This window comes from Eubalaena glacialis, chromosome 12 (assembly GCF_028564815.1).
Source record: "Eubalaena glacialis isolate mEubGla1 chromosome 12, mEubGla1.1.hap2.+ XY, whole genome shotgun sequence".
Taxonomy (NCBI): domain Eukaryota; kingdom Metazoa; phylum Chordata; class Mammalia; order Artiodactyla; family Balaenidae; genus Eubalaena; species Eubalaena glacialis.
The window spans coordinates 33,295,493-33,312,943 of record NC_083727.1 but is presented as its reverse complement, the minus strand read 5'-3'; the positions used below and the strand labels follow the sequence as shown (position 1 = coordinate 33,312,943).

Genomic DNA, 17,451 nt, shown 5'->3' with positions numbered 1-17,451 from the left:
ATTAAGTAGTTCATCAAAGTGCATATTATTTAGGAGACAAAGTCTTGCAATAAGCCAAATTAGACTTCTGTGCTCCCTTCAACAACGGCTAAATATGTGGATGGGAACACAAGAGTCTAACTTTTGTCTCTTTTTCACAGTTTGTTTGTTTGGTTTGGTTTGGTTTTGACTTTTGAAGAGCTTTTTAAAATAGGCATCAACCACCAAACTTGCACCTCGGGGCAGCTTGCCAATGCTTCAAGTACAAGCCGACAACCTCCAGCCAGAGCCGAAGCCCTGTGCCCCGCCCCCTCACCACCATCTTTAAAGGATGGCTCCTGATCCCATCCCACCCTCAAATCCCTCCTCCCACCACAACCCCCCTTCCGCCCCAATAGCAATATCTCAACCTCTCCAGGCTAAAGAAGGTGCCTCCCAAAGAAACACTAAGCTTATCTGATAAATGATTCCATGCTTAAGGGTAAAAGCCAATAAGGACTGTCCCTTTTCTCTCCTTCCCCCCCCAGCCCTCAAACCAAGGCTCCCATCTTCTCCAGCCTAGGACTCTAATTCAGTGGTAGGAATTTGGGGCCAGTATGGGCAAGCAATATGGCAGCCAGTGGGGGAGGCACTTGGGAACAGGTCTGGCGCTACCACTCCCTGGAGTGCGCTCGCTGTATGAGCAGCTCCCCACCCTACACCCTCTCGATTTTGCGCTAGCCTAGGTTGAGAATGATTCTGCTCTGGACAAGGTTGAGAATGCCCTGTTCCTCTCTTTTGTTCTCTCAACCCACTCAAGTATAGGCCACCCACAACAGGCTGCAAAACCGCAAACATCGGATAAAGGCTCCATATCTCAATATGCAACCCCAGGCAAAGCCCTACGACGAGAGACCTTGCAGCAGCCTAATCCCTGGGGTTTGAGTCCTCAAGGTAAAAATGAGAGGTCAGGACTCAAAGTCCCTAAGGTTCTTTTCACTCTCACAATCAAGATCCAAAATTCAGCTCAGATCCTCAGGCCATCCCAGAGTAAAGTCTCTGGAGAATGTGCTAAGTCTGCACAATTCTGGCAGTTTTGACCGTCAAGTGGAGTCCAAGTTACAGACAGTAAGGGGTTGGCGTTGCAGTCTGCTTACTGCTGAAAGGTTACTATCTCGTTAGTGTGCTACAGAAAAATGGATGAAAACACTTTATGACCTCTCACACAAAATAAAATAACACATCCAAAGCACAAGCAGCAAATCCCTTTTATCTTTGGAAATGAATTAAGTCAATGGAATACATATGGCGGTTGCAATGTGAGGAAAAATTCTGGTCAGCCTGGGAATCTAGCGCAGAGTATTACGGCCATTCCTTTGATTTTTATTCCCCTCCTCCACATCTGGGGATTTTAAAACAAATGAAAGAAGGCATTATTCCAGCTTAAGGCATAAGCATAAGTCACAAAAGAACAAAGAAAGTTTTATTATCACATTAAACATCAAGGAGGAAATGTGCTTACCGATAACTAATTTAGTATCCTACCCTATTAGGTTAGCATTTGCTGTTTGCAAGTTTCTAGGCCAATATTTACAATTTATATCTAAGACAGGAGGTAAAAATGTTCAGCTAGTGAGAAGGTCATTAAGGAAAGGAAGGGGGGGGTGGTAAAGGCTTGGAAAAACAGAACAAAGTACACAGATAGACGGTACTCTTTGCGCCTCAGTGGTCTATAGAACATTCGCCCTGTCTGCCTATAAAGTGATTTAACATTAACCACAGGTCACTCTAGCAGCAGAGTACTACTTCCTGACAAAACCTTTTTGAAAGCTCCCCCACCAACAAAACAATCTACATACGCCGAAGAATGTGAAACCTACTGCCCCAGGCCAGTGTCTTGGGCTTTCTGCCTAAGAAGTTTGCTTTCAGCCAGAAGAAGGGGGAAAAGAATCACAATGTAACAACAGCAGATTGTAGAATACAGCGAACAGCCCTCCTGCTTGTTGGCGCCGTTCCCAAGCAGCAGTTCCAGTGGCTGGGCCTTGAGCCCATTCAAGAAGTCCATCTCACAGGAAGTGTTTCAAATATAGTTATTTGATCTTTCAGCATTTGCAAATGCACCTGCTGAGCAAGGAGCCTGACAGCCATCGCCCCAGTTCCTTCCTATCCGTCTTCACCAGTCATCGTAGAGGCGGTTTCAGGATTAGGTGAGGTGCAAAGTACAGCAAACCCCAGCCAAAGATTTCTGCTGCTGCACGAGGTTAGGCGCGACCCGTGGCTTTTGGTTCCTTTCTCCCCACACTAACTTCCCTGTCACTTTTTTCCCCGGAGCAGGTAAGAGGGCTTTGTTTTGTTCTCTAGCTTTCGGGTGCCCGGGCTTACCTCGTGGTGGCTTCCTCCCCTCCCTTGCCATGGTTCCCCCCCAGGGCCTGGTCCTTGCCGCTGGGGTGGTAGGCAGTGAGAACAACTCCCTGGGAACTGGAGAGCCAGCTCATGGTGAGAGAAGGGGCATAATTTCTGCGATCCTAACACAGAGGAGGGGAAAGAAGTTCCTGGCTCTCCCGGCAACTCGGCTCATTAGCATGGGCCGGCTCCTCCCACCAAGGCCAGCGATTCACAAGTGAGGGGCGGGGCCTCTCCGGCGCTGGGCCGCCGACTCTCCAAGGGGGAGACCGGTGACTCAGAGCGTGGCCGCAGCCCGGGGACAACCCCAGTCCGAGAGGCTGCAGTTAAGGGGTGGGGGTGGCGGGGGTACTAGTTGCTCCCACTCCCGCGTTAATCTGATTAAACGGCCACGTTGTAGCCGCCTCTCAACGTTGTAAGCACAAGCCGTCTTGGTTAGGAAACAATGAATTACTGCAGAGCCTTTTTTTCCCTTCTTAATTCCTGTTTCCATCTGATAATTTCTGCTACTTCATGCAATGGGAGTAAGGGATCTTCTTAGCCCCTTCAAGGTCAGCGTTAAAATTAACCATAGCAAAACCCAATCAACATGCCCAGCAAAACTGTGCCATACAGGTGACAAGAAAGGCTTCCTGGGGACTTACCTGGTGGTCCAGTGGTTAGGACTCCGAACTCCCAAGGCCCGGGGCCCAGGTTCAATCCCTGGTCAGGGAACTAAGATCCCACATACCACAACTAAGCCCGCTCTCCCCAAGGAACACCCGGCACAGCCTAAATAAATAAATATTAAAAAAAAAAGAGAGAGAGAGAAAGGCTACCTGTTGTGTCGAGTTTAAAATGTCTTCATAAAAAAGATGTGTACCTAGAATACCATCTTCTTTCACATAGCCAATGCCAAGTTTACCTTTTGTTTTAACAAAATACCCTGCAGTACCAAAAAGAGACCCATCTACCAAAACTGTTAAATGGCACTGCAGAGAATTAGGAGAAAAAAAAAAGTACTTACTATTATTTGTTGAGCACTTACTATATGCCAGGCTCTCTTTGTGACAGGTGTTTTACATGTATTATCTCATTCAGTTCAGTTCAGTTCAGTTCTCTCTCTCTCTCTTCCTCCCTCCCTCTTCCTCCTCCTTCCTCTCCCCCTCCCCCCTCTGCCTGTTTCTCTCACACACAAACACACCTTATAACATGGGTATCATTCTCATCTGCAGGAAAGTGAGGCTGAGGGGCAGATTAAGTACCTTGTCTAAGATAACACAATTGTTCTGTGCCAGAAGCTAGATTTGCCCAGAATTCTAGGCTAAATTCCATTCTTTTTAACCACCATCCTGTTCTTTGTCCTGCAGATAAGGAAACAAGCGCAAAAGTTATGAAAAATATAAGAGATGTTTCTGTCCTTTCTCCTCTAAAAAATTCTGTGCTCCTCTATATATCTAGTAGCCTGAATGGAAGTGGTTTTTGTTGTTGGTTTTTACGGTCTATCAGTATTTGTATCTAAACTTCCTCATAAATAAGTTTTCAACTTCATCATTCCATAAACATACTGTTTATACTTTTTTATTATTTAAAATGATCATGAGAAATAAATACTTTATTCATACTTACACACTCTTAAAGTATCAAAAAATTATTATTTTTTAAAATCCTCTTTGGTATCTGCTGTGAACTCCCATTTACAAGTCTTCCTAAAAAAGAGTTTATTACAGCTTCCTCCCTCCCCACTCCACAATTAGTTGGTCAACCTTTGCGTATCAACTAATACCTCCACTGGGCTCTACCCATTGTCTCCTTTCTGTCCCCACTACCTAAATCCTCTCTGTACCCTGTAATTAGATCTTAACTCCAATCTTACAACGCTTTAACTCATTTTCTTGCTTCCTCCTCTAAATTATATGGCACATTATTAGCACACCCAAGCACAGCCCTACTGATGTCTCCCCATAAAACTTCCACTGGTTCCCCATTGCTAACAGAACCAGTTCCAAACCTTTGTGTACAGTACTGAACATTCTTGCTCCCTTACCCACACAAGTCTCTCCATCTCTTCTGCCAGACACCATTCCCTCTGGTCCCCCTGTCATTCCTTTCTGGGCCTTCCACATCTAACTTACCTTCCACATAGTGGGTGTTCAGTGAATGCTGATTGGTAAAGAACTGAATGAATTTAATGTGTCCTTAGAAAGTACAGTAATTTTTTTTTTAGTTAAATTGGTAATATTAGACAAGTGGTCCCCACGGACCTACCAGTATGATCCTATGATGCGATGTTTACCAGTTCAGGCAAGATGAAAAGCACAGGAAGAGAGGCAAAAGGTAAGTTGACTGGAGTGTATGATTTCTTTTTAATGTCTTTATGTGGAAAAATGATTAATGCTCCCACATTCACCCTTCTTTTTTACACAGCTGCTCTGAGATTTAAAAAACAAAAACAAAAACCAAGAATCGCTACCTTCTACAATTATTGGTAGGCCATACACTCTAGCTTTTAAAAACTCTTTACTTCTCTGTTTTTCTCTCCATCCCACACCATCCTTTCCCTTACTTCCCTGGACCTCCTTTTTATCTTCTTTATTTTTCTATTTTTCCTTCTTCCTTTGCTATATCCTCAGTCAGTGTCACACATGCCCATGGACAGCCATGAGCGCTGCCAGCTCTCATGAGACAATATATGATACAGGGAGCTTTTGTCCAGTCTTAGCCAAAATGATGATTAAGTTATATTTTTGCCTGACTATAGTCTCTCCATTTGTTTAATAACAAATAAATCACAATGTATAAATCAAAATGAAACTATTTTACTAGCTCAAAGTAATATTTGGGTTCATAGTAGCCAAGCTTTTTAATTTTTGTGAGGCATAAAATAAAATGTGGCACAAATTGATTTACATAGCTTGGTACATAAAATTCGAATCCTGCTAATTTAACTTTCAGGTACATGGAAATCCTCTGGACTCCTCCTCCTTTCCTCCTAATAAACCCAGTTGTTACTGGTCTGAGAATGTTGCCTGTCACAGGGAGACAGCTGGCAGGCTTGTACCCTGGTGTACTTAGCTTCGAATATAGGCTCAAGTATCCAATAGATGAAAAACCACTTTCAGAATTTTCTTATGACCATCACGGACGCAAACCTTACTACCAAAATGCTTTCTTGAGGGGCTTCCCTGGTGGCACAGTGGTTAAGAGTCCGCCTGCCAATGCAGGGGACACGGGTTCAAGCCCTGGTCCGGAAGGATCCCACATGCCGCGGTGCAACTAAGTCCGTGCGCCACAACTACTGAGCCCGTGCACCACAACTACTGAAGCCCGTGCGCCTAGAGCCCGCACTCCGCAATAAGAGAAGCCACTGCAATGAGAAGCCTGTGCACCGCAACAAAGAGCAGCCCCCGCTTGCTGCAACTAGATAAAGCCCAGGCGCAGTGATGAAAACCCAATGCAGCCAAAAATAAATTAAATAAAATATATAAATTTATTTTTTTTAAATGCTTTCTTGAAAGGCTACTCCTGTTTCAAACCTAAAACCCTACCAAGAATTAGCTAGTCTGTCCCTCATACCCTTCCTCATAGAGATACATTTTATGAAAAAAACAAAAACAAAGGTATTATTTTACTCTCTTCTGCAACCACTTTAAACAAACACTGAGAACCTAATGTCCTTGAAGATGTTAATATTCCAAGCTACTCACTGCATGCCAAAGACTTTCCTGTTATGAAACATCTCACAAAGTAATTAACAACATCAAGACAGTTTAAACATTCATTTCATTCATTCCCTTCAAATGGGACTAACTGGATGACCTAGGGAGGAAAAAGTAAGCTGTAATTTACATACCCAAATCCGTTGTTAAAAATAGGGTGGAGATAGCACTGCAGCCTCAGATAATTTGACAGCCATGTTCAAAAATAATGGAAAAAAAAAAATTCTTAGCCTCAGAGCTAGTAGTATCAAAGAATGTATTAACTAGTTTTCATATTTTGATTTAGGAGCCTACTTAGTAGTATGGAATTATATTTGCAGGGTACCAAAACTGCAACAGATGAACATATTTATCTAATATTTTCTTAATTGGTTTCTGTCACTTTAAATGGAATTAACTAAGGAGAATGTTTATACTCAAACACTATAAGATCATTGGAAGCCTGTATAGGGACATAGTGCAATGTGAAAACTGACCTTTCAATCGGCAAAGCTAAACTCAACTTACAATAATATAACAAGAACTTGAATAACTTAATCATCAACTGTGAAGTTAAAGTTTTACATAGGTGATAAAACCTATCATACAGCAGCATTAACTAATGAAGAGGGAGTGTTCTAATACCTCCTACCTGATGTTATATCAAGCTTTTGTAGGAATAATTCTGTGAGCTTGCAAGTAAGCCAATTCTGTAATAAGGAGCTGTGACGGAGAATTATTCTGTACACAGAATGTAAACTTACTCCCTTGGAAATTGCCTTCATTATTACTAATTCTGTCTCTGGAGCAACAAGGAAAAAGCCTTTTCCCTCTCTCTGGACAGCTCTAAAAATTTCTGCATTATTCTCAAAGTTATTTTCTTAACTATTCCTCCAGGGAGAAAATACTAGCCACGCCTGGAATGATTTCTAACTGCTATTGCCAGAAGCTAATTTAGGCTTCTTGGCAAACATCTGGAAAAGATCCTACAGTTAAGAGTTTACTACCAATAAATAATACTACCTAACGTTTGAATGCTTGCTCTTTGCTAGACGTGGTACACAGAGTCTCTCATTTAATTGTCACAACAAGCCTGAGAGAGAAATATTGGAATTCTGCCCACTTTAGAGATGAGGAATGTGAGGTCACCCCACTAGTAGGTGGCAGAACTAGGACGTGTAAACCTGAGTTTATATGACCATTGAGACTGTGCGCTTAAACACTGTAAAGGTCACAGGTGTCCTGGAACTGACTCTATTTTGTTTATGAAAAAGTCCACATGGCTAATTAATCAGGTAAAATAATCTACAGCACATGTGAAGTGTTTAACCAAATGCAATACTGATGTAAATGCAATGCTGTGGAGATGAACATTCAGGCAGACTCAAACATATTAGTTTTTTCCTGGTACTTTGAAACTTCTTTTTTATGTCAAATTACTAGAGGACTGTGACACAGTATACATCCTACTGTACAAGGTCATCACCATTATGCTATATCTAAAATTGTTTCCGCTGATAGAAATGAAAGTCCTCTGGCCATTATGATTATAAACATCCTTTATCTTTTAATTAAATAATTTTTTTAAGGCAAAGACAGATCTAGGTTTATAAGCCCTAAAGTTATAGAATTTCTTAGACACGGGGCTTTGGAAGGGGGTTTGCAAGAGCAAGACTGGAGGTTTAACTTCATTTAGCTTCATGGTAAATCCACCTCACGTCAAAACTAGCCTCAATTGGAAATTAGCCACAAGTAAAAGCAATGACCCTAAACTTTCCTTTGGTTTTCTCTTCATTGCTGAATACAATGAGGCCCGTGTTGCAAACACTTGCATTTAGGAGCACCAAGTCAAGAAGAGTGAAGTGTATTCTGGAGGTAGGTACATTCTGGAAAGGTAGTATTTTGCTTATTAACAAGACAATTTGAAATATCTAGAAGTATAGCAGTACTTAGACTTGCCCCAATACAGAAGCCTTGTACTGAAGTAGATTACAAAGAATGTTTATCTCCTTGTCAAGTAAAAGAAGTCATAATGATTGGGGAAGACTTAGGGAAGCTGAATATCTAAGGAAAGCACTATAGTTCTATTGAAGTTTTAGTTTTTATTTTAACTAAAATCACTAAGTTTTAATTTTATTTCTTAAAGTTTTAGAGTAGGTCCTGGAGTAGTTATATTCTCTTTATTGACCAAAATACTTGCTAAAACTGCACAGACAGATGCTATCAAAGAAGAATTTTCTATTTTGTAAGCCCTTTGGGAAATTTCTAAGGTTAGAAATATCTCCAAAAATGGTAAAGCATAATTTTACTGGGAAAAAAAGTCCTATTGATCAGTTTACAGAAGGAGCACATAGAATGTTGGGCAACACCCCTGGTTTTGCTTTCTGGGGTGAAGAAATTAGATTCATATGTCAATATGGATTAGTGCTCTCTACATGTGCACACACTGGTGGCAAAAACTATTCTAGAACCATGTAAATTGTCCACATCACCAGAGCGTGGACATTGCCCACTAACTTTTCAAAAGGTGGTGTCAAGAAATAATAGAAAAATATTACCATTCTTTTGATTACACAGGACTTCACTAGTTTTCCAAACAATGTCTAGATATGTTTGACTGTATTTCATGGGGAAGTTTTTCTTTGTTTTGTTTTGTTTTAAGAGAAAAGGAAAACCCTCAAGATAATCTCATAGAGGAATTTAATCAGGGAGTTTGGCTCATTTAAAAGTAATTACTTCTGGTCAGTTGAATAGCAAATATTTTCATTTTTAAAGCTGTAGAACAAGCAGAGCTGTTTTGGACAAGTAGCCACCATGTCCACAGAGTCAGAAATTGAAATACTAGACAAATTTTTGAATGCCATAATTGAATGCTGATATAGAGAAGGACAACAACTTCTCAATTTCTCTACAAGCAAAAATCTCAGGAGAACTCTTTTTCAAGTTGCTTCTACTCAGATGAATCAGAGAGTTAACAATTCTTCACTTTCTAACACGACTTCAACTCAGGGTCTCAGAGGATTCTTGATAGGCCTGTATTGACACAGGCCTGTGTCCAGCAAAGCAAGTTATATGAATTCTAATTTTCTATGCTGCTACCACATGCCTTTGAGAACCAGAGTTTTCAGGAATTGTTATCAAAATAAAATCAAAGGAATTATATATAAAAGAAATTATGTGCATTACTTTGTAGAAAAACAGCCTTTTTATTAAAATTTATTTTGGGAAGAATTTGCTTTGTTTCTTGTTTGACCAGTTGCGATTTTGTTTTTGCTTTTTGGAAATAACCATTAGTTTTTTTTTCAAATAAGTGAGTCATAGTTCCTGGTTAAAAAAAGTTTAGACCATATTCCCTCAATTTTAAGAAACAGATTTTAACATTTTTAAAATTAGTATTACCTTGAAATCAGACTTTTTATATGATGACATTTATTTCCAAAAAAAAAAACTATTAACTTGATTTGTTTTACACTTAATGCAATCTAGAATCATTGAAATAAAGCATTCTGTCTCTGCAAAATTATGGTATAATATACTGACTTCATTGGGTTTAATGAATTTGCTTCGTTGGTTATAATTTGCTTCTTTCATTGGAAATTTATTTTGCTGTGAAAGAATAAATTTCCAATGAAATAAGTAAATTATTTAAAACAACTGTAGTATAATTGTGTATACTGATTTTTTTTTTTTTTGGAACCAGAGTCCATATGCCTCCAGAATTCTCAATATGCCTCCAGAAAAGATGAAGAACCATTGCTCTAGACATTACTATAAATGATTTTCATCCAAATGCTAATTGAGAAAGCGCTACTCACATAATATCCTAGCCCCAAATTGTTTGTGCTCCTGAAATATGCTCTGAAAATATCTAAGAGAGTTATTTGCCTTCATTCTATTTAATAATTTGGCTAGCTGACTTGTTACAAAGGCTCAAAGAACATAGTTATAAGCATGGGGATTTGGGCTTTCTGAAATTTTAAAACAGACTAAAAATTACAGTGTTGAGGTTGTCCAGAGGTTATCTATAGCTACTACAAACTACTTCTGTTATAAAAGCAGCTGCTATGGAACAAAAGGTTAGGCAAAAGCTGTCAGGCAGATGGTTACAGACTCAGGACTCTAACAACTGAGGAAAACGCCATATCCTGCCACCAGAATATGTACTTTCTTACAGTATAAACTGCTCAAGTTCAGACACTGCCTCAACACACAGTTCCTGGCTCAATCAAAATGTCGATTATAAGAACTGACATCTGGTTCTTGTGAATCACTCCTAAATAATGTCTTTAAAATTTCTATCCCACCTGCCCACCCCCCAAAATCCAGAAGGTTCTCTACAATTCAAATAGTGAAAAAATTTGAATTCCACTACATAAAGTAGAAAATACATTATTTTCCATCATCAACCTGTCTTCCTGCTAACTATATTTCATTTTTGTATTTTTCTTTAAAAGTATGTACGATACATATTCTTTCTTTCCTGATAGTGAAATTATATGTTTAATATTAGATATGTCACATTCCTGCAGGTATGGATTAATAAGTAAAAATAAATATAATAAAATTCCCTTCAGTCATCATCCTTCCAAGTATGTCACAATACATTTTACATATACATCAAATGCCCACAAACACTGTAGACTACATATATTCATGAAGAACAGCTTTTATCACAAACTGGCATGCCAGAAGAAACGCAGGAAGAGAGTGTGACAAAGGTAGGTTATTCTTTCTAACACACCCTATATCACACTGCCTCTTCCTCTTAAACAGAAGTAATTTTTTTTTATTTTTCCAGAAGCTGAATATAACCTTCCAAGACTTGAGTTTAAATCACACTCTGTGATGTTCTTGAAATTTCTACCACTGTAAGTTATCAAGCATTCAAGTCGAGGCAACAGCGTCACATTTTGGTAACAAAAACGAGACATGTATCAGAATTCTCCTTACTGCCAGTCTGCCCCTCTCAAAAGTAATACTTGCAAAGATCATCAAAATAAAGCTGTGGTGAACAAGTAAACACTTAGAGAAAACAAAGCGAAATGGTTAGAGCCCTCTAGGATTTGTCTTCTTTCAAGAGAGACTGCCATGCAGTCTGTTATAAGCATTCATATATTAGAGGATAATAAAAAGAAACTTGATAGAGGTACCATCAAACACTTAAAAAGACTTTTTCAAACGTTTTAGTCCAGAGCAGACATTCTACCACCTCCATGTGAACTAGAGGCACAAAATGAGCCCAACAGAGACTCCTCAAATGTCCCAAGAGCAGGTACTAGACACCAGCAATGGCCTGCTGGGGTACTTTGAAGAAGACTAGCAGGCCTGCCTCTAAAAGAAATATAATTCTCCAACAGCCCATGGTTTCACCACTAAAGTCACATGTGGGGTTATATTGCATAGCCACTGGCTGCCTTCAAATAGATAACCTAAGAGAGGTATAAATGAGTCAGGCACAATCCAGCCCCCAGGAGTTCATTTTTAGCTAGGATGGACAAATGTGTACTGTATAGTAAATGCAAAAATAAAGCATACCCAAATGCTAAGGGAACAATTCACAGGAGGTAAATAATTCCAAGATCTATTAAGGTTTCAAAGAAGAGGGCACAATTAATGTGCACATGTAATTTTCCCCCAAGCTTTCTGTATTAAACATTGATTATTTTACAATCAAAGAAAATAGTATTAAACACACATCAGGTAATAACAACCCATTAGGTCTTGAATTAGGGTGGGTTAAAACATGGGTTTTTACAAGGAGAGAGAACAAAAGAGGTGAAGGCACAGGTCCTGGATGACTGCTTGTACAAAGTCAAGGTGTGTTCATAGCCAAAGTGCTGTGAAGAATGCAAATGGGAAAAGGGAGACAGGATAGGAAGATTAAACATAAAAATATATAAATTCCTACCAGATGTTTAGGGACTTCCAGTACCTTGCAACTAGTTAGTCTATATCCCATAGGCAGTGGGGATTACTCAAAGGTTACTGAGAGAGCAACGAAATCACCTATAGTAGAAGGAAGAACATTATGGTAGCTGTAAATAGCAGGGATGGGAGGAAAAAGATGGATAGAGAGACCCACTAGGTCATTATAGTAGAGCTTATCAGTTAGGAGGGTGCTGTAGTATTACAGCAGTGGCAGACCTATCTGTTCTTCATCTTCTTTCTTAACCCGTGCCACCTATAGCAGTGGCAATGCACAGACACTGCAGCAGTAGAATCAGGAACCGGTGGATACGTGCAAGTGGGAATGGAAGAGGAAGGGGTCCCAAATTACCCTATGGGTTCTAATCTAGATGAATGGAGACTAGATGTTAGATACAAATGGTTAAAAACAAAGTTGTTTAGAGGACAGCTCCGACATGTCCCCACAGCAGGAAGGCCTCGGGCAACATGAGATTATGAAGTACCTGGTGGCAGCTGGGAGGTGAGGAAAAGTTTTGGGTCTCTAGCCAGCTCTCCCGCAAAAGAACTGGTTGCCCAAAGGGTTTTTCCTGTGCCTGCCTCATTGGTGAGTAGCAGCATTTACCCATTTCTCAAGGATGCCCAACTTCCACAATGGGAGTCCACTTAGATGCATTAAACTTCAAAACTGTTTCAGACAATGAAAGTTTTCAATCAAGAGTGAGGGATTAAAAAGGAAGAGAAGAAGAAAGATGGGAAAGGTGAATTTTCTGAGCAACTATCAAGTTTCAGGTACTTGTTAGGCCCTTTCAAATATGTTCTCTCTTAATCTGCCATCTTATACACAGGGGCACTAAAGGTTTAAGATGCATCAGAGCTGTGTCCCAAGTCACAGAGCTAGCCCTTAGTAGAGTCTGGAAGCAGGTTAGGCTCACTCAGAAACCTGACTGCAATTTCAAACAAAAGGCACTCACAACATTCTTTTCATTTGGTCTGATAACATTTTATCACTGAACTAAGTCAATTTCCTTGTTATTTGATCCGTTTGCAGTGTAATTAAAAATGTGATTACCAAACAGAAAAAGAAATGCTGAGGCTAAAAAAAAAATCTTATAATTGAAATTTTTCAGACCAAACTGAGAAAATATAAAAGCAATTTCCACAGCACCTACCAGTGATTCCACCCTGGATCTTTAAGGCCTGAAGGTCTAATATCCATTGGCTATTAGTCTATTGGTCTATCATAGTACAGTCCTGATAACTTGCTTTGGGTTTTACACCAAGCCCTGAGGTTCTAGTACTGATCTTTAATTTCAATCTATCCTCATAGGTTTGCTCTATCCAAACAAAAGAATAGTGTGAATTAATTTATGAATCACAGAATTTTTGCATATGTGGTTTACACCATCTTGAACCAATTTTCTGTGAACAATGAGATGAGGAAAACATCTGGCTCAAAAATTGCTAGGCCAGGTGATATAATATCCTTTTCCCTCTTCCTTTTCCTCTTCTTTAAATAGAGGCCCATCCTTGTTTACAGGATGAGGGCAAGAGGTAAAATCCTTTCCAAAAAGGAAGTCGTGTGTGATATTGTTATTAAGGTATTGTGTAAAACTGTTACACAGGCTGTCTAAGGAAATTTATCAAAAAAGTAGCTAAGCTCTCACCTATGTGGATAGTTACCTGTGAGAAGTCTGATGGAGCACTGAGGGATAATGGGAAATCAAAGGCTCCAGGGAGGTCTTTCTTTTAACTCACTCATGCTGCTAAGCCTGTGTCTCTGAACCAGTTAAATGGAAGTTACATGTTCCTACCTGACAGGGATGTTCTAAAGCACAAATAAGCTGGTGGAGGAGGATGAGAGAAAAAAGGAGGAATTTGCTGAATTTGCTCACTGAATATATATTTAGCACAGAACCCTAATATGAATGCATTACTCCCATCGCACAGATGAGAACACTGCAACTCAAAGATTAATGTCAGGGCAAACTCTTTGCTCAGATTTTTAAAAAAGGCAAAGCCAGGATTCACAATAAAATTCCTTTGACATAAAATCCATGCTCTTCCCATTTTTCCATTATTCTATCTTGAGCATATGGCAGCACATGCATTATTAAGATGAGTTTATATATTATTTTTATAGTTTACCGAATCTAAGAAACATATTCCTTTTTAGATTCATCATTCATTATTTTGCAAACCACTAGTAAAGAAAAATACTGCCAATAATATTATGAAAACCACCAATTGTAAGTTGCATCAGAATTTCAGAGATGTTCAAATGTGAATGAAATGAAACAAATATACAGCTTAGAATAAAGTACAGAAATAGAACGACCAAGTAGAACCATTTTTCTTTTTTTTTTTTTTTTTAATCCCACCACTGCCCCCCCCCCACCGACCCCCTGCCCCCGGCCCACTTTCCCCCCTTGGTGTCCATACGTTTGTTCTCTACATCTGTGTGTCTATTTCTGCCTTGTAAACCGGTTCATCTGTACCATTTTTCTAGATTCCACACATATGCGTTAATATACGATATTTGTTTTTCTCTTTCTGGCTTACTTCGCTCTGTATGACAGTCTCTAGGTCCATCCACATCTTTACAAATGACCCAATTTCATAGAACCATTTTTTTAATTTCACCAAAAAGGTCACAAATTTGATTCTTTTAAGATTTGCCAAGTATTTCAAAACTTTAATGATACTGATACATTTATTCAGTCAATAAATTACATATTCATTTAACTACTATGTGCTTAACACTGCCGCAACTCTCAAGGCCATGTTATCAAAAACTAACAATCAAGTCACCAAACGTGTTACCAGAAAATATCAATGTTAACAACAACAACAAAAATATCAATCAAGTAAGTGCTCTGGGTATGAGGACAGAAGACTGCAAAGGCAGGAGGCCACACAAAGCAGGGAGTAGTCAGTTCTTCCAGAGACAAGTCCTCAGTCTCTTCTGCAGAACACAAAGGCGGGTTAGCTGCAGTGGTTACCTCTTGTCTCTCTTGCAAATGACTGACTTCAAATGCAAAGCTCCCAACTTTAATATGAAAACCAAATAAAGAAATCTAGAGTCGGAGTTATCTGTTTATCCTTCTTCATCTTTAAAAAGAAGACTTGCGGCCTTTCAGAGTGGCACAGAAGTCCTCGCAATGGGGCATGGTTTAACTGGAACCTGCCCCAGCCTGCCCTGGAGTCTTCCAGACTCTGCAGGTCACCTCCTACACCTATCATGTTCCTGGTTTGGTTTTTCGGCTCCTGGAAAGGCTTTGGGATCGTCTTTTGGTTGACCCACACCCCAGCATTGTCACTGAGTCAGTCCTGTTGGAACAAGGTTCCATGTTCTCTAGGAGTGTGCATGAACCCCCAGGGAAGTCCTGGCAACCACCTGATGTGCCCTGGGTAATATGGCAAGGACATGGCTTACTTCTTTTTTTTTTTTTTTGGCTGCACTGTGCGGCTTGCAAATCGTAGTTCCACAACCAGGGATTGAACCCAGGCCACCACAGTGAAAGGGCTGAGTGCTAACCACTGGACCGCCAGGGAAGTCCCAGACACGGTTTACTTCCTTTCAGATTTCTGTTTCATACCAGCCAGTGAACTTATTGTAGCCTGACAGATTTTGGGTAGAAACACAGTCATTCCCTTCTTAACACCAAAGCCAATTACCTGTCCTGTTAATTGACACAGCAAACTTTAAATTAATTAATATAAGAAGAAAATTCCTAATTACCTTTTTTTTAAATTGAAGTATAGTTGACTTACAATATTATATTAGTTTCAGGTATACAACATAGTGATTCAATATTTTGATAGATTACACACCAAAGTTATGATAAAATATTGGCTATATTTCCTGTGCTGTACATTACAACCTTGTGACTCATCTATTTTATAACTAGTAGTTTGTTCCTCTTAATCCCCTTCACCTATTTCATCACCCCTCCCTCTAGCCCCTCTCTCCTCTGGCAACCACCATTTTGTTCTCTGTATCTGTGAGCCTATTTCTGTTTCGTTATATATGTTTGTTTTGTTTCTTAGATGTTGTCAAAAAATGATAACATACAGTATTGGTCTTTCTCTGTCTGACTTACTTCACTTAGAATAATGCCCTCCAGGTTCATCCATGTTGTTGCAAATGGAAAGATTTCATTTTTTTTTTAATCTAACTAACTACCTTTTGATAGTTGTGGAATTCTCTCTTAACTATTCACTTCCTGAATTAATGTGAGGGTCACTAGATTGGCCCTAAAAGATCACTCATGGCACAGTCCTGCAGCCTGTGGAACAAAAACCACATTCACAGAAAGATAGACAAGATGAAAAGGCAGAGGGCTATGTACCAGATGAAGGAACAAGATAAAACCCCAGAAAAACAACTAAATGAAGTGGAGATAGGCAACCTTCCAGAAAAAGAATTCAGAATAATGATAGTGAAGATGATCCAGGACCTCGGAAAAAGAATGGAGGCAAAGATCGAGAAGATGCAAGAAATGTTTAACAAAGACCTAGAAGAATTAAAGAACAAACAAACAGAGATGAACAATACAATAACTGAAATGAAAACTACACTAGAAGGAATCAATAGCAGGATAACTGAGGCAGAAGAACAGATAAGTGACCTGGAAGACAGAAGGGTGGAATTCACTGCTGCAGAACAGACTAAAGAAAAAAGAATAAAAAGAAATGAAGACAGCCTAAGAGACTTCTGGGACAACATTATACGCAACAACATTCGCATTATAGGGGTCCCAGAAGGAGAAGAGAGAGAGAAAGGACCAGAGAAAATATTTGAAGAGATTATAGTCAAAAACTTCCCTAACATGGGAAGGGAAATAGCCACCCAAGTCCAGGAAGCACAGCAAGTCGCATACAGGATACACTCAAGGAGGAACACACTGAGACACATATTAATCAAATTGGCAAAAATTAAAGACAAAGAAAAATTATTGAAAGCTGCAAGGGAAAAATGACAAATAACATACAAGGGAACTCCCATAAGGTTAACAGCTGATTTCTCAGCAGAAACTCTTCAAGCCAGAAGGGAGTGGCATGATATACTTAAAGTGGTGAAAGGGAAGAACCTACAACCAAGATTTCTCTACCCAGCAACGATCTCATTCAGATTCGCTGAAGAAATCAAAAGCTTTACAGACAAGCAAAAGCTAAGAGAATTCAGCACCACCAAACCAGCTCTACAACAAATGCTAAAGGAACTTCTCTAAGTGGGAAACACAAGAAAAGAAAAGGACCTACAAAAACAAACCCAAAACAATTCAGAAAATGGTCACAGGAACATACATATTGATAATTACCTTAAACGTGAATGGATTAAATGCTCCAACCAAAAGACACAGGCTTGCTGAATGGATACAAAACAAGACCTATCTATATGCTGCCTACAAGAGACCCACTTCAGACCTAGGGACGCATACAGACTGAAAGTGAGGGGATGGAAAAAGATAGTCCATGCAAATGGAAATCAAAAGAAAGCTGGAGT

The 17,451-nt window shown here is 39.5% G+C and overlaps 1 protein-coding gene across 4 annotated transcripts in view; it reads right to left on the bottom strand.

The window, feature by feature from the left end:
- Window positions 1-2,518, bottom strand: part of ARHGAP18 (Rho GTPase activating protein 18) — a 134,113-nt gene extending 131,595 nt beyond the window's left edge. For 3 of the 4 annotated variants that reach the window (XM_061207741.1, XM_061207739.1, XM_061207740.1), the window contains exon 1: window positions 2,341-2,518. In XM_061207741.1, coding sequence (XP_061063724.1) covers window positions 2,341-2,453 — 113 coding nt within the window. In that variant the 5' untranslated portion in view covers window positions 2,454-2,518. The remainder of the gene's footprint in view (window positions 1-2,340) is intronic. The other variant, XM_061207742.1, reaches the window with a different exon arrangement.
- Between the last annotated feature and the right edge of the window lie 14,933 nt (window positions 2,519-17,451).